The sequence below is a fragment of the Lampris incognitus genome, chromosome 16, assembly GCF_029633865.1.
Source record: "Lampris incognitus isolate fLamInc1 chromosome 16, fLamInc1.hap2, whole genome shotgun sequence".
In the NCBI taxonomy this organism is placed as follows: domain Eukaryota; kingdom Metazoa; phylum Chordata; class Actinopteri; order Lampriformes; family Lampridae; genus Lampris; species Lampris incognitus.
The window spans coordinates 1,926,125-1,940,943 of NC_079226.1; the positions used below are offsets into that span (position 1 = coordinate 1,926,125).

The 14,819-nt window shown below is 46.2% G+C and overlaps 1 protein-coding gene across 1 annotated transcript in view; it reads left to right on the plus strand.

The window, feature by feature from the left end:
- Positions 1-1,101: 1,101 nt before the first annotated feature.
- kiaa0586 (KIAA0586 ortholog) overlaps positions 1,102-14,819 on the plus strand; it is a 130,778-nt gene continuing 117,060 nt past the window's right edge. Inside the window, exons 1-5 of the mRNA XM_056296270.1 lie at positions 1,102-1,173; positions 1,588-1,681; positions 1,776-1,929; positions 10,217-10,366; positions 11,793-11,916. Of these exons, the coding sequence (XP_056152245.1) occupies positions 1,595-1,681; positions 1,776-1,929; positions 10,217-10,366; positions 11,793-11,916 (515 nt within the window). The 5' untranslated portion in view covers positions 1,102-1,173; positions 1,588-1,594. The remainder of the gene's footprint in view (positions 1,174-1,587; positions 1,682-1,775; positions 1,930-10,216; positions 10,367-11,792; positions 11,917-14,819) is intronic.

Below are 14,819 nucleotides of genomic sequence, written 5' to 3' on the forward strand. Positions count from 1 at the left end.
TTGTGTTTTCTTGTAACCTGTGTGTGTTGTCTTGTAGGCTGTGTGGTGTGTTGTCTTGTAACGTGTGTGTTGTCTTGTAGGCTGTGTGTGTGTTGTCTTGTTACGTGTGTATGTTGTCTTGTTACATGTGTGTGTTGTCTTTTAACCTGTATGTGTTGTGTTGTAGCCTGTGTGGTGTGTTGTCTTGTAACCTGTGTGTGTTGTCTTGTAACCTGTGTGTGTTGTCTTGTAGCCTGTGTGTGTTGTCTTGTAGGCTGTGTGTGTTGTCTTGTTACGTGTGTATGTTGTCTTGTTACATGTGTGTGTTGTCTTTTAACCTGTGTGTGTTGTCTTTTAACCTGTGTGTGTTGTCTTGTAACCTGTGTGTGTTGTCTTTTAACCTGTGTGTGTTGTCTTGTAACCTGTGTGTGTTTTCTTGTAGGCTGTGTGTGTTGTCTTGTAGCCTGTGTGGTGTGTTGTCTTGTAACCTGTGTGTGTTTTCTTGTAGGCTGTGTGTGTTGTCTTGTAACGTGTGTGTGTTGTCTTGTTACGTGTGTATGTTGTCTTGTTACATGTGTGTGTTGTCTTTTAACCTGAGTGTGTTTTCTTGTAACCTGAGTGTGTTGTCTTTTAACCTGTATGTGTTGTGTTGTAACCTGTGTGTGTTGTCTTGTAGCCTGTGTGGTGTGTTGTCTTGTAACGTGTGTTTGTTGTCTTGTTATATGTGTGTGTTGTCTTTTAATCTGAGTGTGTTTTCTTGTAACCTGAGTGTGTTGTCTTTTAACCTGAGTGTGTTGTCTTGTAATGTGTGTGTTGTCTTGTAACCTGACTGTGTTGTCTTGTAACATGTGTGTGTGTGTTTCTTGTAATGCGTGTGTGTCATGTAATATGTGTGTTGTCTTGTAACGGGTGTGTGTGTGTATTGTAATGTGTGTGTTGTCTTTTAATGTGTGTGTGTGTCTTGTAATGTGTATGTTGTCTTTTAACGCGTGTGTTTGTGATGTAATATGTGTGTTTTCTTGTAACGTGTGTGTGTGTGTGTGTATGTCTTGTAATGTGCATGTTTTGGAACACGTGTGGTGTTGTGTTGTGTTGTAATGGAGTGTGTATTGTCTCTCTCCAGGCTCAGAGTGACATTGAAGTCCGGGTGTCCCAGTTGACTGCTGATCTCACCAGACTGCTGGAAGCTGACAGGTGTGTGTGTGTGTGTGTGTGTGTGTGTGTGTGTGTGTGTGTGTGTGTGTGTGTGTGTGTGTCTGTGTGATAGAATATTCATCAAGTTGTCGTGGAAATGAACGCTGCCTGGAGACGTGATCTGCTGCCAGGGTAACGCCGGCAGTTGGCCAGACACTCCGGCGTCAGTCTAGTTCTCTGAGTCCTCTGGCCATCATCAGAGGTTCCTCATGGGAAGTTTTCTTGGCGTTCTGTGGCAGCAGCCGTGGAGTCAGTACACATCCCCACATCTCCTTTCATCCCCACTCCTCATCTGCATACTAGCACTGCTTTGTGTAGGTTTGGTGTGTTGGCCGGTGGAACAGTGAAGTTTTCCTACAGACACAAGGTTTTCTGAAGGCAGTCTGACATTCTGACATGTGTGTGTTCTGTCAGGAAAAAGATGGACTCAGAGAGAGATCCCAGCACTCAAACCCAGAACACAATACAGAACCTGGAGCGAATCCACAGCCACTACATACAACTCCAGGTACAACTGGCTGTCTCCATCACCGAGTCACTCAGTCAATGATTCACTCCATCGCTGAGTCACTTATTAACGGGGTCTCCTCTTGTCCAATCAGAGTCAGCTCCTGGGGTCTGCGCTCACTGTGATGGCAGGTCAAGCTCATGTGACCTCTAACCCCAGAGTGAACCCTGCCCTCTGCCCTCTACGTGACCCTATGGAGTGTAGCCATCAGTCCAGCTGTCAGCCTGCTCCTCTTCAGATTTCCACAGGTGGGAACATAAAAACAACTTTTTTCTTCTTTTTCATCTTGAAAACTGAAGAAATGTACAGGCAACAGAAAACTGGGTTTATGGAGTAGTAGACTAATTTTGACAGTTAATGTTAGAATAATGGTCAGTTATAGAGCAATATGGTCTACTTGAGTCATATTGTGACTCATTGTGATATGCGAATCATATTGTGACTCATATGTGAGCCATACTGTGACTCACTGTGATATGTGAGTTATATTGTGACTCATTGTGATATGTGAGTCATATTGTGACTCATATTATGACTCATTGTGATATGTGAGTCATATTGTGAGTCATATTGTGATATGTGAGTCATATTGTGAGTCATATTGTGATATGTGAGTCATATTGTGACTCATTGTGTTGTGATATGTGAGTCATATTGTGACTCATTGTGTTGTGATATGTGAGTCATATTGTGACTCATTGTGATATGTGAGCTATATTGTGACTCATTGTGATATGTGAGTTATACTGTGACTCTTATTGTGACTCATTGTGATATGTGAGTCATATTGTGACTCACTGAGATATGTGAGTCATATTGTGGCGCATATTGTGATATGTGAGTCATATTGTGACTCATATTGTGATAAGTGAGTGGCAGAGCGCAAATAGAGCAAAGGTAAACTCCCAGAGGACCTTCTCAACTTCCAATCTCTTCTTTCCACTTTCTCCTCCTCCCTTTCTGCTGCTAAGGCTGCCTTTTATCGCTCTAAAATCATACCCTCTGCCTCTAATCCTAAAAAACTCTTTGAAACCTTCTCTACACTTCTTCAACCCCCAACTCCTCCTCCTACTTCCTCCCTTCTCCCTGATGACTTTGCCAACTTCTTTGACAAGAAGTTAAACGACATCAGATCCTCCTTTTCACACCACCCGGTTAGCGGTCCTTGCACTAGCCCACCCTCTGCACCCTCCCTCGCCTCTCCATGTCCCACCCTATCCCACCTTGCTCCCCTCTCCCCCGACAAGGTCCTCAACCGCATCACATCTAGTCGCCCCACCACATGGTCCCTTGACCCGGTCCCCTCCCCTCTTCTTCAGTCTATAGCACATGAACTCCTTCCCTTTCTAACCCACCTCATCAACACCTCCCTCCAGGCAGAATGCTTTCCATCTGCTTTCAAGACTGCTAGTGTCACCCCCCTTCTCAAGAAACCATCACTTAACCCCTCTGATGTCAAAAACTACAGACCAGTTTCTCTTCTACCCTTTCTATCCAAAACTTTCGAACGTGCTGTCTTTAGCCAACTTTCTTTGTACCTCCACCAGAACAACCTCCTGGACCCCAACCAGTCTGGGTTCAGGGTGGGTCACTCAACAGAGACGGCCCTCCTTGCAGTGACAGAATCGCTGCACTCTGCGAGAGCAAACTCTCTCTCCTCTGTCCTGATACTCCTGGACCTGTCAGCTGCCTTTGACACAGTGAACCACCAGTTCCTCCTCTCCACCCTCGAGGGGCTGGGTGTCACAGGCTCTGCACTCTCAATGTTTACATCCTACCTGACGGGTCGCTCCTACCAGGTGACATGGAGGGGATCTGTGTCGGAGCCTCGCAGACTGACTACAGGTGTTCCACAAGGTTCGGTTCTGGGTCCTCTCCTTTTCTCCCTGTACACAACATCCCTGGGTTCTGTTATTCGCTCGCATGGCTTCTCTTACCATTGTCATGCCGATGACACCCAGCTGATCTTGTCCTTTCCTCCCTCTGACACACAAGTAGAGACACGCATTGCTGCGTGCTTGACTGGCATCTCGGAGTGGTTGGCAACACACCACCTGAAGCTCAATCTGGACAAGACAGAGCTGATGTTCCTCTCGGGGAAAGGTTGCCCGCACCGAGACCTGGCCATCACCATTGACAACACCGTGGTGACGCCAACTCAGACTGTGAGGAATCTGGGTGTGATCCTGGACGACCAGCTGTCATTTGCTGCAAACGTTGCATCGGTTGCTCGCTCCTGCAGGTTTTTCCTGTATAACATCAGGAGGATTCGCCCATTCCTAACCGGTGAGACGGCACAGGTGCTCATCAAGGCTCTGGTCATCTCCTGGCTAGACTACGGCAACTCCCTCCTTGCTGGCGCCCCGGCGTTGGCCATCAGACCTCTGGAGCTTGTTCAGAAAAATGCAGCTCATCTGGTGTTCAACCACCCTAAGTTCTCCCACACAACTCCCCTTCTCATGTCCCTACACTGGCTCCCAGTAGCTGCTCACATCCAGTTTAAGACTCTGGTGCTAGCCTACAGGACAGTGAAAGGAACAGCTCCTTCCTATCTCCAGGCCATGGTCAAGCCCTACACCCCTGCCCGACCACTTCGCTCTGCTGCCTCGGGACGCCTGGTTGCCCTGTCGCTCAGAGGCCCCTGCTGCCGATCGACCCGGTCCCGGCTCTGTTCTGTCCTGGCCCCACAGTGGTGGAATGAACTCCACCCTGATGTCAGGACAGCGGAGTCCTGCCCATCTTTCAGCGCAGGTTGGAAACTCACCTCTTCAAGAACTACTACCCTGTTACTTATTCTTAGCACTTATTGTATTCACTCATTAAAAAAAAAACTCTTTCTTGCACTTTTACTTTAGCACTGGTTTTGCTCTTAGATGCTTGTTTAGATGCACTTATGACCTCTAATGACTAGTAGTTCTCCTGATCTCCTACGTTAAATGATGCACTTATTGTAAGTCGCTTTGGATAAAAGCGTCGGCTAAATGACTGGAATGTCATGTCATGTAATGTAGTGTAATATTGTCATATGTGAGTCATATTGTGACTCATTGTGATATGTTAGTCATATTGTGACTCCTTGTGATATGTGAGTTATATTGTGACTCATTGTGATCTACTACTACTACTACTACTTTTGGCTGCTCCCGTTAGGGGTCGCCACAGCGGATCATCCGTTTCCATTTCTTCCTATCTTATGCATCTTCCTCTGTCACACCAGCCACCTGTATGTCTTCCCTCACCACATCCATAAGCCTCCTCTTTGGCCTTCCTCTTCTCCTCTTCCCTGGTAGCTCCATATTCAGCATTCTTCTCCCAATATACCCAGCATCTCTCCTCCATACCTGTCCAAACCATCTCAATCTTGCCTCTCTTGCTTTGTCTCCAATCCGTCCAACTTGAGCTGTCCCTCTAATATAATCGTTCCTAATCCTGTCTGTCTTCGTCACTCCCAGTGAAAATCTTATCATCTTCATCTCTGCCACCTCCAGCTCCTCCTTCTGTCTTTTCATCAGTGCCACTGTCTCCAAACCATATAACATAGCTGGTCTCACTGCCATCTTGTAAACCTTCCCTTTAACTCTTGCTGGTACCTTTCTGTCACACATCACTCCTGACACTCTTCTCCACCACTCCACCCTGCCTGCACTCTGTGGTTTCACAAAGTGTGGCAGCCAAAAATCTTGGTGTTACGTTTGATCCCAGCCTTTCTTTTGATAAGCACATTAAAGAAATCACCAAGACTGCCTTTTTTCATTTACGTAACATATCTAAAATTCGGTCTTTTCTCTCCATGGCTGACGCAGAGATTCTAATACATGCATGTGTTTCATCCAGACTTGATTGCTGTAATGTTCTGTTCTCAGGTCTGTCACATTCTAGTACTAAAAGTCTTCAGATGGTTCAGAAAGCTGCTGCTAGAATCCTAACTAAATCTAGGAAATTTGACCATATTACACCAATTCTTGCCTCCCTTCATTGGCTTCCTATCCATGTTAGATCACAATACAAGGTGCTTCTGCTGACTTATAAAATCCTAAATGGGCTTGCTCCATCCTACCTGTCTGATCTCCTTAAACCTCACATGCCATCTCGAGCTCTTCGTTCTCAAAATACAGGGCTCCTGTGTGTACCCAAAGTTAAAAAGAAGTCAGCTGGTGGCAGCAGGGCCTTTTCCTATCGGGCTCCATTGTTGTGGAATAACCTGCCTGCTGCCATCAGACAATCGGAGTCTGTTGAGTCCTTTAAATCCAAACTTAAAACTCATCTTTTTGCCTTAGTTTACAATTAGTTGCCTTTAAGTTGAGTGCTTCACAACCTGTACTGCATGGTGGGTCGGTTTTCTGTCTCAATGAATTTACCAACCACTCTTCTGCCGACGAGATTATCGAGTATAGATTACAGAGTATAGATTATGACGAATTGATGACTTAATTGATTACGGCTAATGACTATTGCAAACTGTTCTCTTCTCTAACATGTCTTTTCTCTCTCTCTGAATGATGTCTTCTCCTTTTCTGTGTGTGAATGGTGTCATGTGAGTCTCTCCTGCATGCATGTGCAGTCGGTTCTCCTCCCAGGTCTCCGTGGTGATGGTGGCCGCCATTTGGATGCTGCCTGCCCTTCCTCTCCTCACCTAAGTTTTTCTTATTACATGATGATGCTGGTTGCGTGGCTTGGGTCCTGGACTGCTCCGTTGGCACGTGGACACTGCTTGGCATCCTGTGCATCATGTTCTTCATAAATTCTATGTCCATTATAATTCTGTTATCCTCTTTCAATGTTGTATTATGTAAATTGCGTGAACACAACATCCATTGCATGCTGTCCGTCTTGGAGAGAGATCCCTCCTCTGTTGCTCTCACTGAGGTTTCTTCCTATTGTTTCTCCCTGTTAAAGGTTTTTAGGGAGGTGTTCCTCATCCGATGAGAGGGTCTAAGGACAGGATGTTGTGTTGCTGTTAAGCCCACTTGTGATATTGGGCTATACAAATAAAATTGAAATTGAAATTGAAATTCTCCTCTCTTCTGCACTCCCCATTACTTTCGACAGTTGACCCCAAGTATTTAAACTCATATGCCTTCGTCACCTTTACCCCTCCCTCTCATTCACGCATAGGTATTCCGTCTTCCTCCTACTGACTTTCATTCCTCTTCTCTCCAGTGCATACCTCCACCTCTCCAGGCTCTCCTCAACCTGTGCCCTCCTCTCGCTACAGATCACAATGTCATCCACGAACATCATCGTCCATGAAGACTCCTGCCTGATCTCCCCCGTCAACCTGTACATCACCATTGCAAACAAGAAAGGGCTCAGAGCCGATCCTTGATGTAATCCCACCTCCAACTTGAACCCATCTCTCATTCCAACCGCACACCTCACCACTGTCACACGTCCCTCATACATATCCTGCACCACTCCTACATACTTCTCTGCAACTCCCGACTTCCTTATACAATACCAGACCTCCTCTCTCAGCACCCTGTCTTATGCTTTCTCTAAATCTACAAAGACACAATGTAACTCTTTCTGGCCTTCTCTATACTTCTCCATCAACATTCTCAAAGCAAACATCACATCTGTGGTGCTCTTTCATGGCATGAAACCATACTGCTGCTGCTGATCATCACCTCTCCTCTTAACCTAGCTTCTATTACTCTTTCCCAAATCTTCATGCTGTGGCTGATCAACTTTATACCTATGTAGCTGCTACAGTTCTGTACATCACCCTTGTTCTTGAAAATCGGTACCAGTATGCTTCTTCTCCACTCCTCAGGCATCCTCTCACTTTCCAAGATTGTGTTAATCTAGTTAAAAACCCCACTGCCATCTCTCCTAAACATCTCCATGCCTCCACAGGTATGTCATCAGGACCAACTGCCTTTCCACTCTTCATCCTTTTCATAGCTGCCCTCACTTCCTCCTTGCTAATCCACTGAACTTCCTGATTCACTATCCCCACATCATCCAGCCGTCTCTCTCTCTCTCTCTCTCTCTCTCTCTCTCTCTCTCTCTCTCTCTCTCTCTCTCTCATTTTCTTCATTCATCAGCCCCTCAGAGTACTCCTTCCACCTTCTCAACACACTCTCCTCGCTTGTCAGCACATTTCCATCTCTATCCTTGATCACCCTAACTTGTTGCACATCCTTCGCAGCTCGGTCTCTCTGTCTAGCCAATTGGTACAAATCCTTTTCTCCTCCCTTAGTGTCTAACCTGTCATACAACTCACCATACGCCTTTTCCTTTGCCTTCTTCATCTCTCTGACTATCCCACTTCTTCTTTGCCAACCTTTTCCTCTGTATACTTTGCTGTACTTCCTCATTCCACCACCAAGTCTCCTTGTCTTCCTTCCTCTGTCCAGATGACACACCAAGTACCTTCCTAGCTGTCCCCCTCACTATTTCTGCAGTGGTTGCCCAGCCATCTGGCAACTCTTCACTACCACCCAGTGCCTGTCTTAACTCCTGCCTGAACTCCACACAACAGTCTTACTTCTTCAACTTCCACCATTTGATCCTTGGCTCTGCCTTCACTCCCTTCCTCTTGGTCTCCAAAGTCATGTTACAGACCACCATCCGATGCTGCCTAGCTACGTTCTCTCCTGTCACCACCTTGCAGTCTCCAATCCCTTTCAGATTGCGCCTTCTACATAAGATATAGTCCACCTGTGTGCACTTTCCTCCACTCTTGTACGTCACCCTGTGTTCCTCCCTCATCTTGAAATATGGACGTGTGTTTAACACACACGTTAAAAGTGAGTCATATTGTGACTCGTATTGTGATATGTGAGTCATATTGTGACTCATTGTGATATGTGAGCCATATTGTGACTCATTGTGATATGTGTCATATTGTGACTCATATTGTGATATGTGTCATATTGTGACTCATTGTGATATGTGAGTCATATTGTGACTCGTATTGTGATAAGTGAGTCATATTGTGATATGTGTCATATTGTGACTCGTATTGTGATATGTGAGTCATATTGTGACTCGTATTGTGATATGTGAGTCATTGTGACTCGTATTGTGATATGTGAGTCATATTGTGACTCGTATTGTGATATGTGAGTCATATTGTGACTCGTATTGTGATATGTGAGTCATATTGTGACTTGTGACATGTGGGTCATATTGTGACTCGTATTGTGATATGTGAGTCATATTGTGACTCGTATTGTGATATGTGAGTCTTTTGATCTTTGTTTTAATCTTTTTTTCTTATCTAGTGTAAAGCGTCCTTGGTTCCGTGATAGGCGCTATAAAAAGTTGTTGTTAGTATGGTATTGAGTCAACACAATACAGTACTTGTACAGAGCACGGCAGCAAGGGTCGTAACAAAAACCAGGATGAGAAATCACATTACCCCAGTTTTAGCATCTTTACACTGGCTTCCTGTAGCATTGAGGATTGATTTTTAAATTCTTTTACTGGTGTTTAAAGCTCTACATGGTTCAGCACCCTCATACCTGTCTGACTGCTGATCTGATGCTGTTCCGAGCCGCTCTCTTAGATCCTCTGGTGCTGGCCTGCTCACGGTCCCTAGAATGAACTGCAAAAAGTATGGCGAAGCAGCATTTTGTTTTTATGCACCGACGGCTTGGAATAGACTCCCCCAACAAATAAGAGAAGCAACGTGCATAGATAGTTTTAAGAATCAGCTCAAGACCCATCTTCATGCTCTTGCTTTTAATTAATTCCACTTTATATTTCTTTTACTCTTATTTTTTATCTTGTACTGTGGTTTTATTTCTTGCCTTTTTTGTGTTTTTTGCCTAGGTCTGTGTTTTATTACTTTTAACTTATTTTATCTGTATTGTTGTTGAGTTTTATTGTCTCCCCTGTTTTTAATGTAAAGCACTTTGAGCTGCATTTTATGTATGAAAGGTGCTATACAAATAAAGTTTATTATCATTATCGAATAGTGTTAATCTAAGCTAAAGTGCTTTTATACCTTCGTCCAGTAGGCGGTGCTAGAGACATGACCTGTACTCTCACACTAGCTGGTTCACACATTAAGACTCACCAAAATCCTGAAAGTGTTGATGATTCCCCCTTTCATTCACATGCAGAGGATCCAGACCCCATCCTGTCGTCTGAACACCTGTGTGTGTCACCTCTTTGTCAGACTGACTCTTAAAGATGGTAGATGGGTGTGTTGTTCTTTTTCATGTAGGTTGTCTACTTTCACCACATGCAGGTGTGTGTTGCTGTTCTTCTGTCAGCTGTTCACACCGCAGAGCACAGAGGACATCTGGTTGGTAGAATGTGGAGCTGTTGTCTTCTCCTGTCTATGTGTGGAACATTGATATGAATTTACACTGGTGCTGTGTTTAGCATGATGGCTGACACACAACACATCAGAAGTCTGCTGTTTCCTCTCAGAGTGGAAGGTTTAACAGGATCTTTGAGGTCATGCTACACCTAGAGATTTCTATTTAGATTTTATTGATTGATGGATTAAATGTCACTCATCTCATTCCGTCTGCTGTGGTTTATAAGCTGTGGTTGTCCCTCCTTGTCCCTCCTCTCCAGCACCGTCCACCGCCCAGCAGAGAGTTGGAGGAGCTGGTCAGAGGCCCCTGGAGACCCCTGGCCCTTGTGGGATGGTTCCCAGGTCCAGTTCAGGGTCGCTGGTCTGGACCAGACCACAGAGAGCAGCGACAACAGCCAGCACAAAGCATGGTCAGTGTGCTAGTCTGGCCTAAACCACATGCCATCGTTCAGCATGTCACACTCTTACAAGTGTTGCTGTTATTTGCTGTAGGATCTACCTGACACACACCTAGAACGGTCTTGAGTCTCTGAACAGATCCTGAAAATCAACAAGTTCAAAACTGCCCCAAATTTTCTTTATTTTGAATCAATCATCTGACCATCCAACCATCTATCTTTCATCCATCCATCCACCCACCCACCCATCCATCCATCCATCCATCCATCTGTTGTGTGTTGGTATGGGTTGTGAACGTATTGCTTTATGATAGTTGTATAAAGGGTTGTGTTTCATGTAAAAGTAACTCCGTTTTGAATTGGTTTCAGTGCTGGGGTCCCAGAAAACAGGTTGTCATAGCAACTGTGCTGTTTCAGCAGTCAAATCTCAGCATCCCCAACGACAACGCTCTGTTGTGTGTGTGTGTGTGTGTGCATGCGTGTGTGTGTGTGTGGGCGGGCAGGCCGGCCCTGTGATGGCCTGGCAGCCTGTCCAGGGTGTCTGCCCACCTGCTGCCAATGACTGCTGGGATAGGCTGCAGCATCCCCGCGAACCTGAGAGCAGGATAAGCGGTTTGGATAATGGATGGATAGATGGCTGGATGGATAATGGATGGATAATGGATGGATGGATGGATGGATGGATAATGGATGGATAATGGATGGATGGATGGATGGATGGATGGATGGATGGATGGATGGATTGGTGTTTGAATCCTGTTGGTTTCATCACAGACCATGTAGCATAACTCTTATGAAGCAGGTGTTGAACCAGATGTGAGTGTGGTGCCACTGCCTGGTTTAAAGCAGATAAAACATCCCTGTACACACGGGCAGCAGGACGGCCATGCAAACAACAGAATAAACCAGTAGAAACAGTGACAGGATTGGTCTGCGATGGCCTGCAGGATCCCACTACACGCAGTAGCAGGAACGGTGCTTGTGCAGGACTATGGTTTTTTTTGGCTTTTTACGTTTCTGGTTGGAACAAATATCTTGATGGAAACATGGATATCGATGGAAAAACATATACAGACCAACATACACACACAGTGTTATGAATCAAGACAGACAGGCAGGGGGCGTCCGGGTAACGTAGCGGTCTATTCCGTTGCCTACCAACACAGGGCGCTCTAGTTCGAATACCCGTGTTATCTCTGGCCTGGTCGGGCGTCCCTACAGACACAATTGGCTGTGTCTGCAGGTGGGAAGCCGGATGTGGGTATGCGTGTGTATATATATATATATAAAAAGACAGACAGGCAGATAGAGAGACAGACGTATAATATCCTGCAGCCTTGCAGTAACTGGCTTCTGGCAGAAGGTCAGAGTTCAGGATGCATACGAACTGCTTACTGTGGCCTGTCCTTTATGTGTGTGTGTGTATGTGCTTGTACAGGAGGAAGTGACAGACACCTTGAGGCCGTCAGTAACCAACGTAGCCCCCAAACTGGAGCCACTGCAGCAGAGACTGACCCAGTTACCATAGCAACACCCAGCAACGACCTCCCGCAGCAAAACAGGTGGGGTTGGGCCAGTCTCAATGTTTAGACCATGTCGTCATGCTCCGGTTCACCTGTCTTTGGCTCTGTGTGTGTGTGTGTGTGTGTGTGACTTTGAGCTTGCTCTGTGTCTGTCTGTTGTTCACATCTTAAACGAAAAAGCCCTTTGGACGAATGAAGAGAATGTTGTGTTTTTGTTCTTGCTCATGAGCCTCGCCTGCTGAAGGTTTTTTTAGTTCCCAGAATGCAACAGTTTGGCATGGCACCAAAACCTTAGAGAAGGAAAACTGAATATTAACTGTGTTCTGTTCTGGTACAGGTGAGAACTAAATCAAATGGACAGGGGGCACCCGGGTAGCGTGGCGGTCTATTCCGTTGCCTACCAACACGAGGATCCCGGTTCGAATCCCCGTGTTGCCCCCGGCTTGGTCGGGCGTCCCTACAGACACAATTGGCCGTATCTGCGGATGGGAAGCCGGATGTGGGTGTGTGTCCTGGTTGCTGCACTAGCGTCCCCTCTGGCCAGTCGGGGCGCCTGTTTGGGGGGGAGGGGGAACTGGGGGGAATAGCGTGATCCTCCCACGTGCTACGTCCCCCTGGTGAAACTCCTCACTGTCAGGTGAAAAGAAGCGGCTGGTGACTCCACATGTATCGGAGGAGACGTGGTAGTCTGCAGCCCTCCCCTGATCAGCAGAGGGGGTGGAGCAGAATTTGGGAATGCTCGGAAGAGTGGCGTAATTGGCCAGATACAATTGGGGAGAAAAGGTTGGGGGGGGGGGTAAAAAAAAATCAAATAGACAAAACCAGAGCTATTTTCCTATCTCCCCTCCCTGTTTGCTGTCATCTGATAGGACCTGTAGGAAGTGTTACAGGTCCTTCCTGTGTGTGTTGTCCATGATCTGCAGCTGCGTCAGCAAGGCTGGTGGTTTGACAGTCATGTCAACACACCAGCTGACCAACACACCAACACACCCGTACATTTTCAGTAAGCAGAGACAGAGAAAATATCATCCAGCACACATTCTGATAGTGTGCTGCTGACGTGTGTGATAGTCCAGCCTGAAACTGATGACTCGTGCACATAAACACGACACATATTGTGTATGTGTGTGTGTGTGTGAGTGAGAGAGTGAGAGAGAGAGAGAGGTTCAAGTTGTTTAATACAAATAAAGACATAATTGTAGCTCAAGTTGTGTGATCAAACAGTCAGTAGGCTGTTTTGGACGGTCAGTCGCTCGGTGTCTGTGATTTCCTGGACCCATGTTAGCATGCACTGCTCTGATAGGTACTCCATGTCGGCAATACTTCAGGATGTAGTTCGCATTGGGTGGAGGTAGTTGTAGTGAACGCGGCAGACCGGGTGATGATAATATGAATGATACGTGTCGCAGATCAGCTTCAGCTGCTGTTTACTGTGACGATTTCCGACATCAAGTCTTTGAATTGTGTTTGCGAAGAGGATTTGACTCTGTGCGTACGTATTATATGATCTTTTAAATCTTTCGCATTATCGTTGGCACCGCAGCTTTTTGTATTTTAATGAAATGATGTGAATTATCTATTGTATTTTTATCGTGAGGTTTAGACATGAACAATTGTGTTGGGCAAAAATAAACAAGCAAATATTGTAAATAGGTTTCATAAGTGCAGGAACAAAACTATCAATTGCAAATACTTTGAAATCTGAAGGTATTCAAGAAGTGCAGCAGACCTCAGTGCACATTTTATGTTTCCTCTTGAATCATCAATGTTGCATTAAAGTCATCGTAAGCGAACAAAAATCTACCGTACAAAATAATTCCTCTTCCCTCATGTGTAGTACAGCATGCAGCTCCTGCATATGCAGTTCCTGCATGTCTCAGCATGCAGCCCCTGCATAACCCAGCATGCAGCTCCCGCATGGCTCAGCATGCAATTCCTGCATGTCTCAGCATGCAGCCCCTGCATAACCCAGCGTGCAGCTCCCGCATGGCTCAGCATGCAGTTCCTGCATGTCTCAGCGTGCAGCTCCTGCATGGCTCAGCATGCAGTTCCCCACATGTCTCAGCATGCAGCTCCCGCATGGCTCAGCATGCAGTTCCTGCATATCCCAGCATGCAGTTCCTGCATGTCTCAGCATGAAGCTCCCCGAATGTCTCAGCATGCAGATCCTGCATATGCAGTTCATGCATGTATCGGCATGCAGCTCCCGCATGTCTCAGCATGCATCTCCCGCATGTCTCAGCATGCGGCTCCCGAATGTCTCAGCATGCAGCTAGGCATGTCTCATCGTGCAGCTGCTGCATGTCTCAGCATGCATTTCCTGCATATCCCAGCATGCAGCTCTTACATATCCCAGCATGCAGGTCCTGCATATTTCAGCCTGCGGCTCCTGCATATCCCAGCATGCAGTTCCTGCATGTCTCAGCATGAAGCTCCTGCATATCTCAGCATGCAGTTCCTGCATATCCCAGCATGCAGTTCCTGCATGTCTCAGCATGAAGCTCCTGCATATCTCAGCATGCAGCGCCGTGTGATGAACACACCTACTGAACATCATGTGGTGATGGACCACTGATGGTCACAGCTAATTAAATGCAATGGACACAGAAAGACATGTCCTATTCAGCCCAACTGATTTCACCTAAGCTACAGACAGGCAGAGAGACACAGACAGATAGAGACAGACAGGCAGGCAGAGACAGCAAAACAGACAGACTTTACAGACAGACAGGCAGGCAGAGAAACGGACTTACAGAGACAGACACGCAGAGAAACAGACAGACTTACAGACACAGGCAGAGAGACAGGCAGATAGACAGACATACATTGAGAGACAGCCAGAGAGACAGACAGACAGACTTACAGGCAGAGACAGATAGACTTACAAAGACACAGACAGGCAGAGACAGACAGACAGACTTACAGAGACACAGACAGGCAGA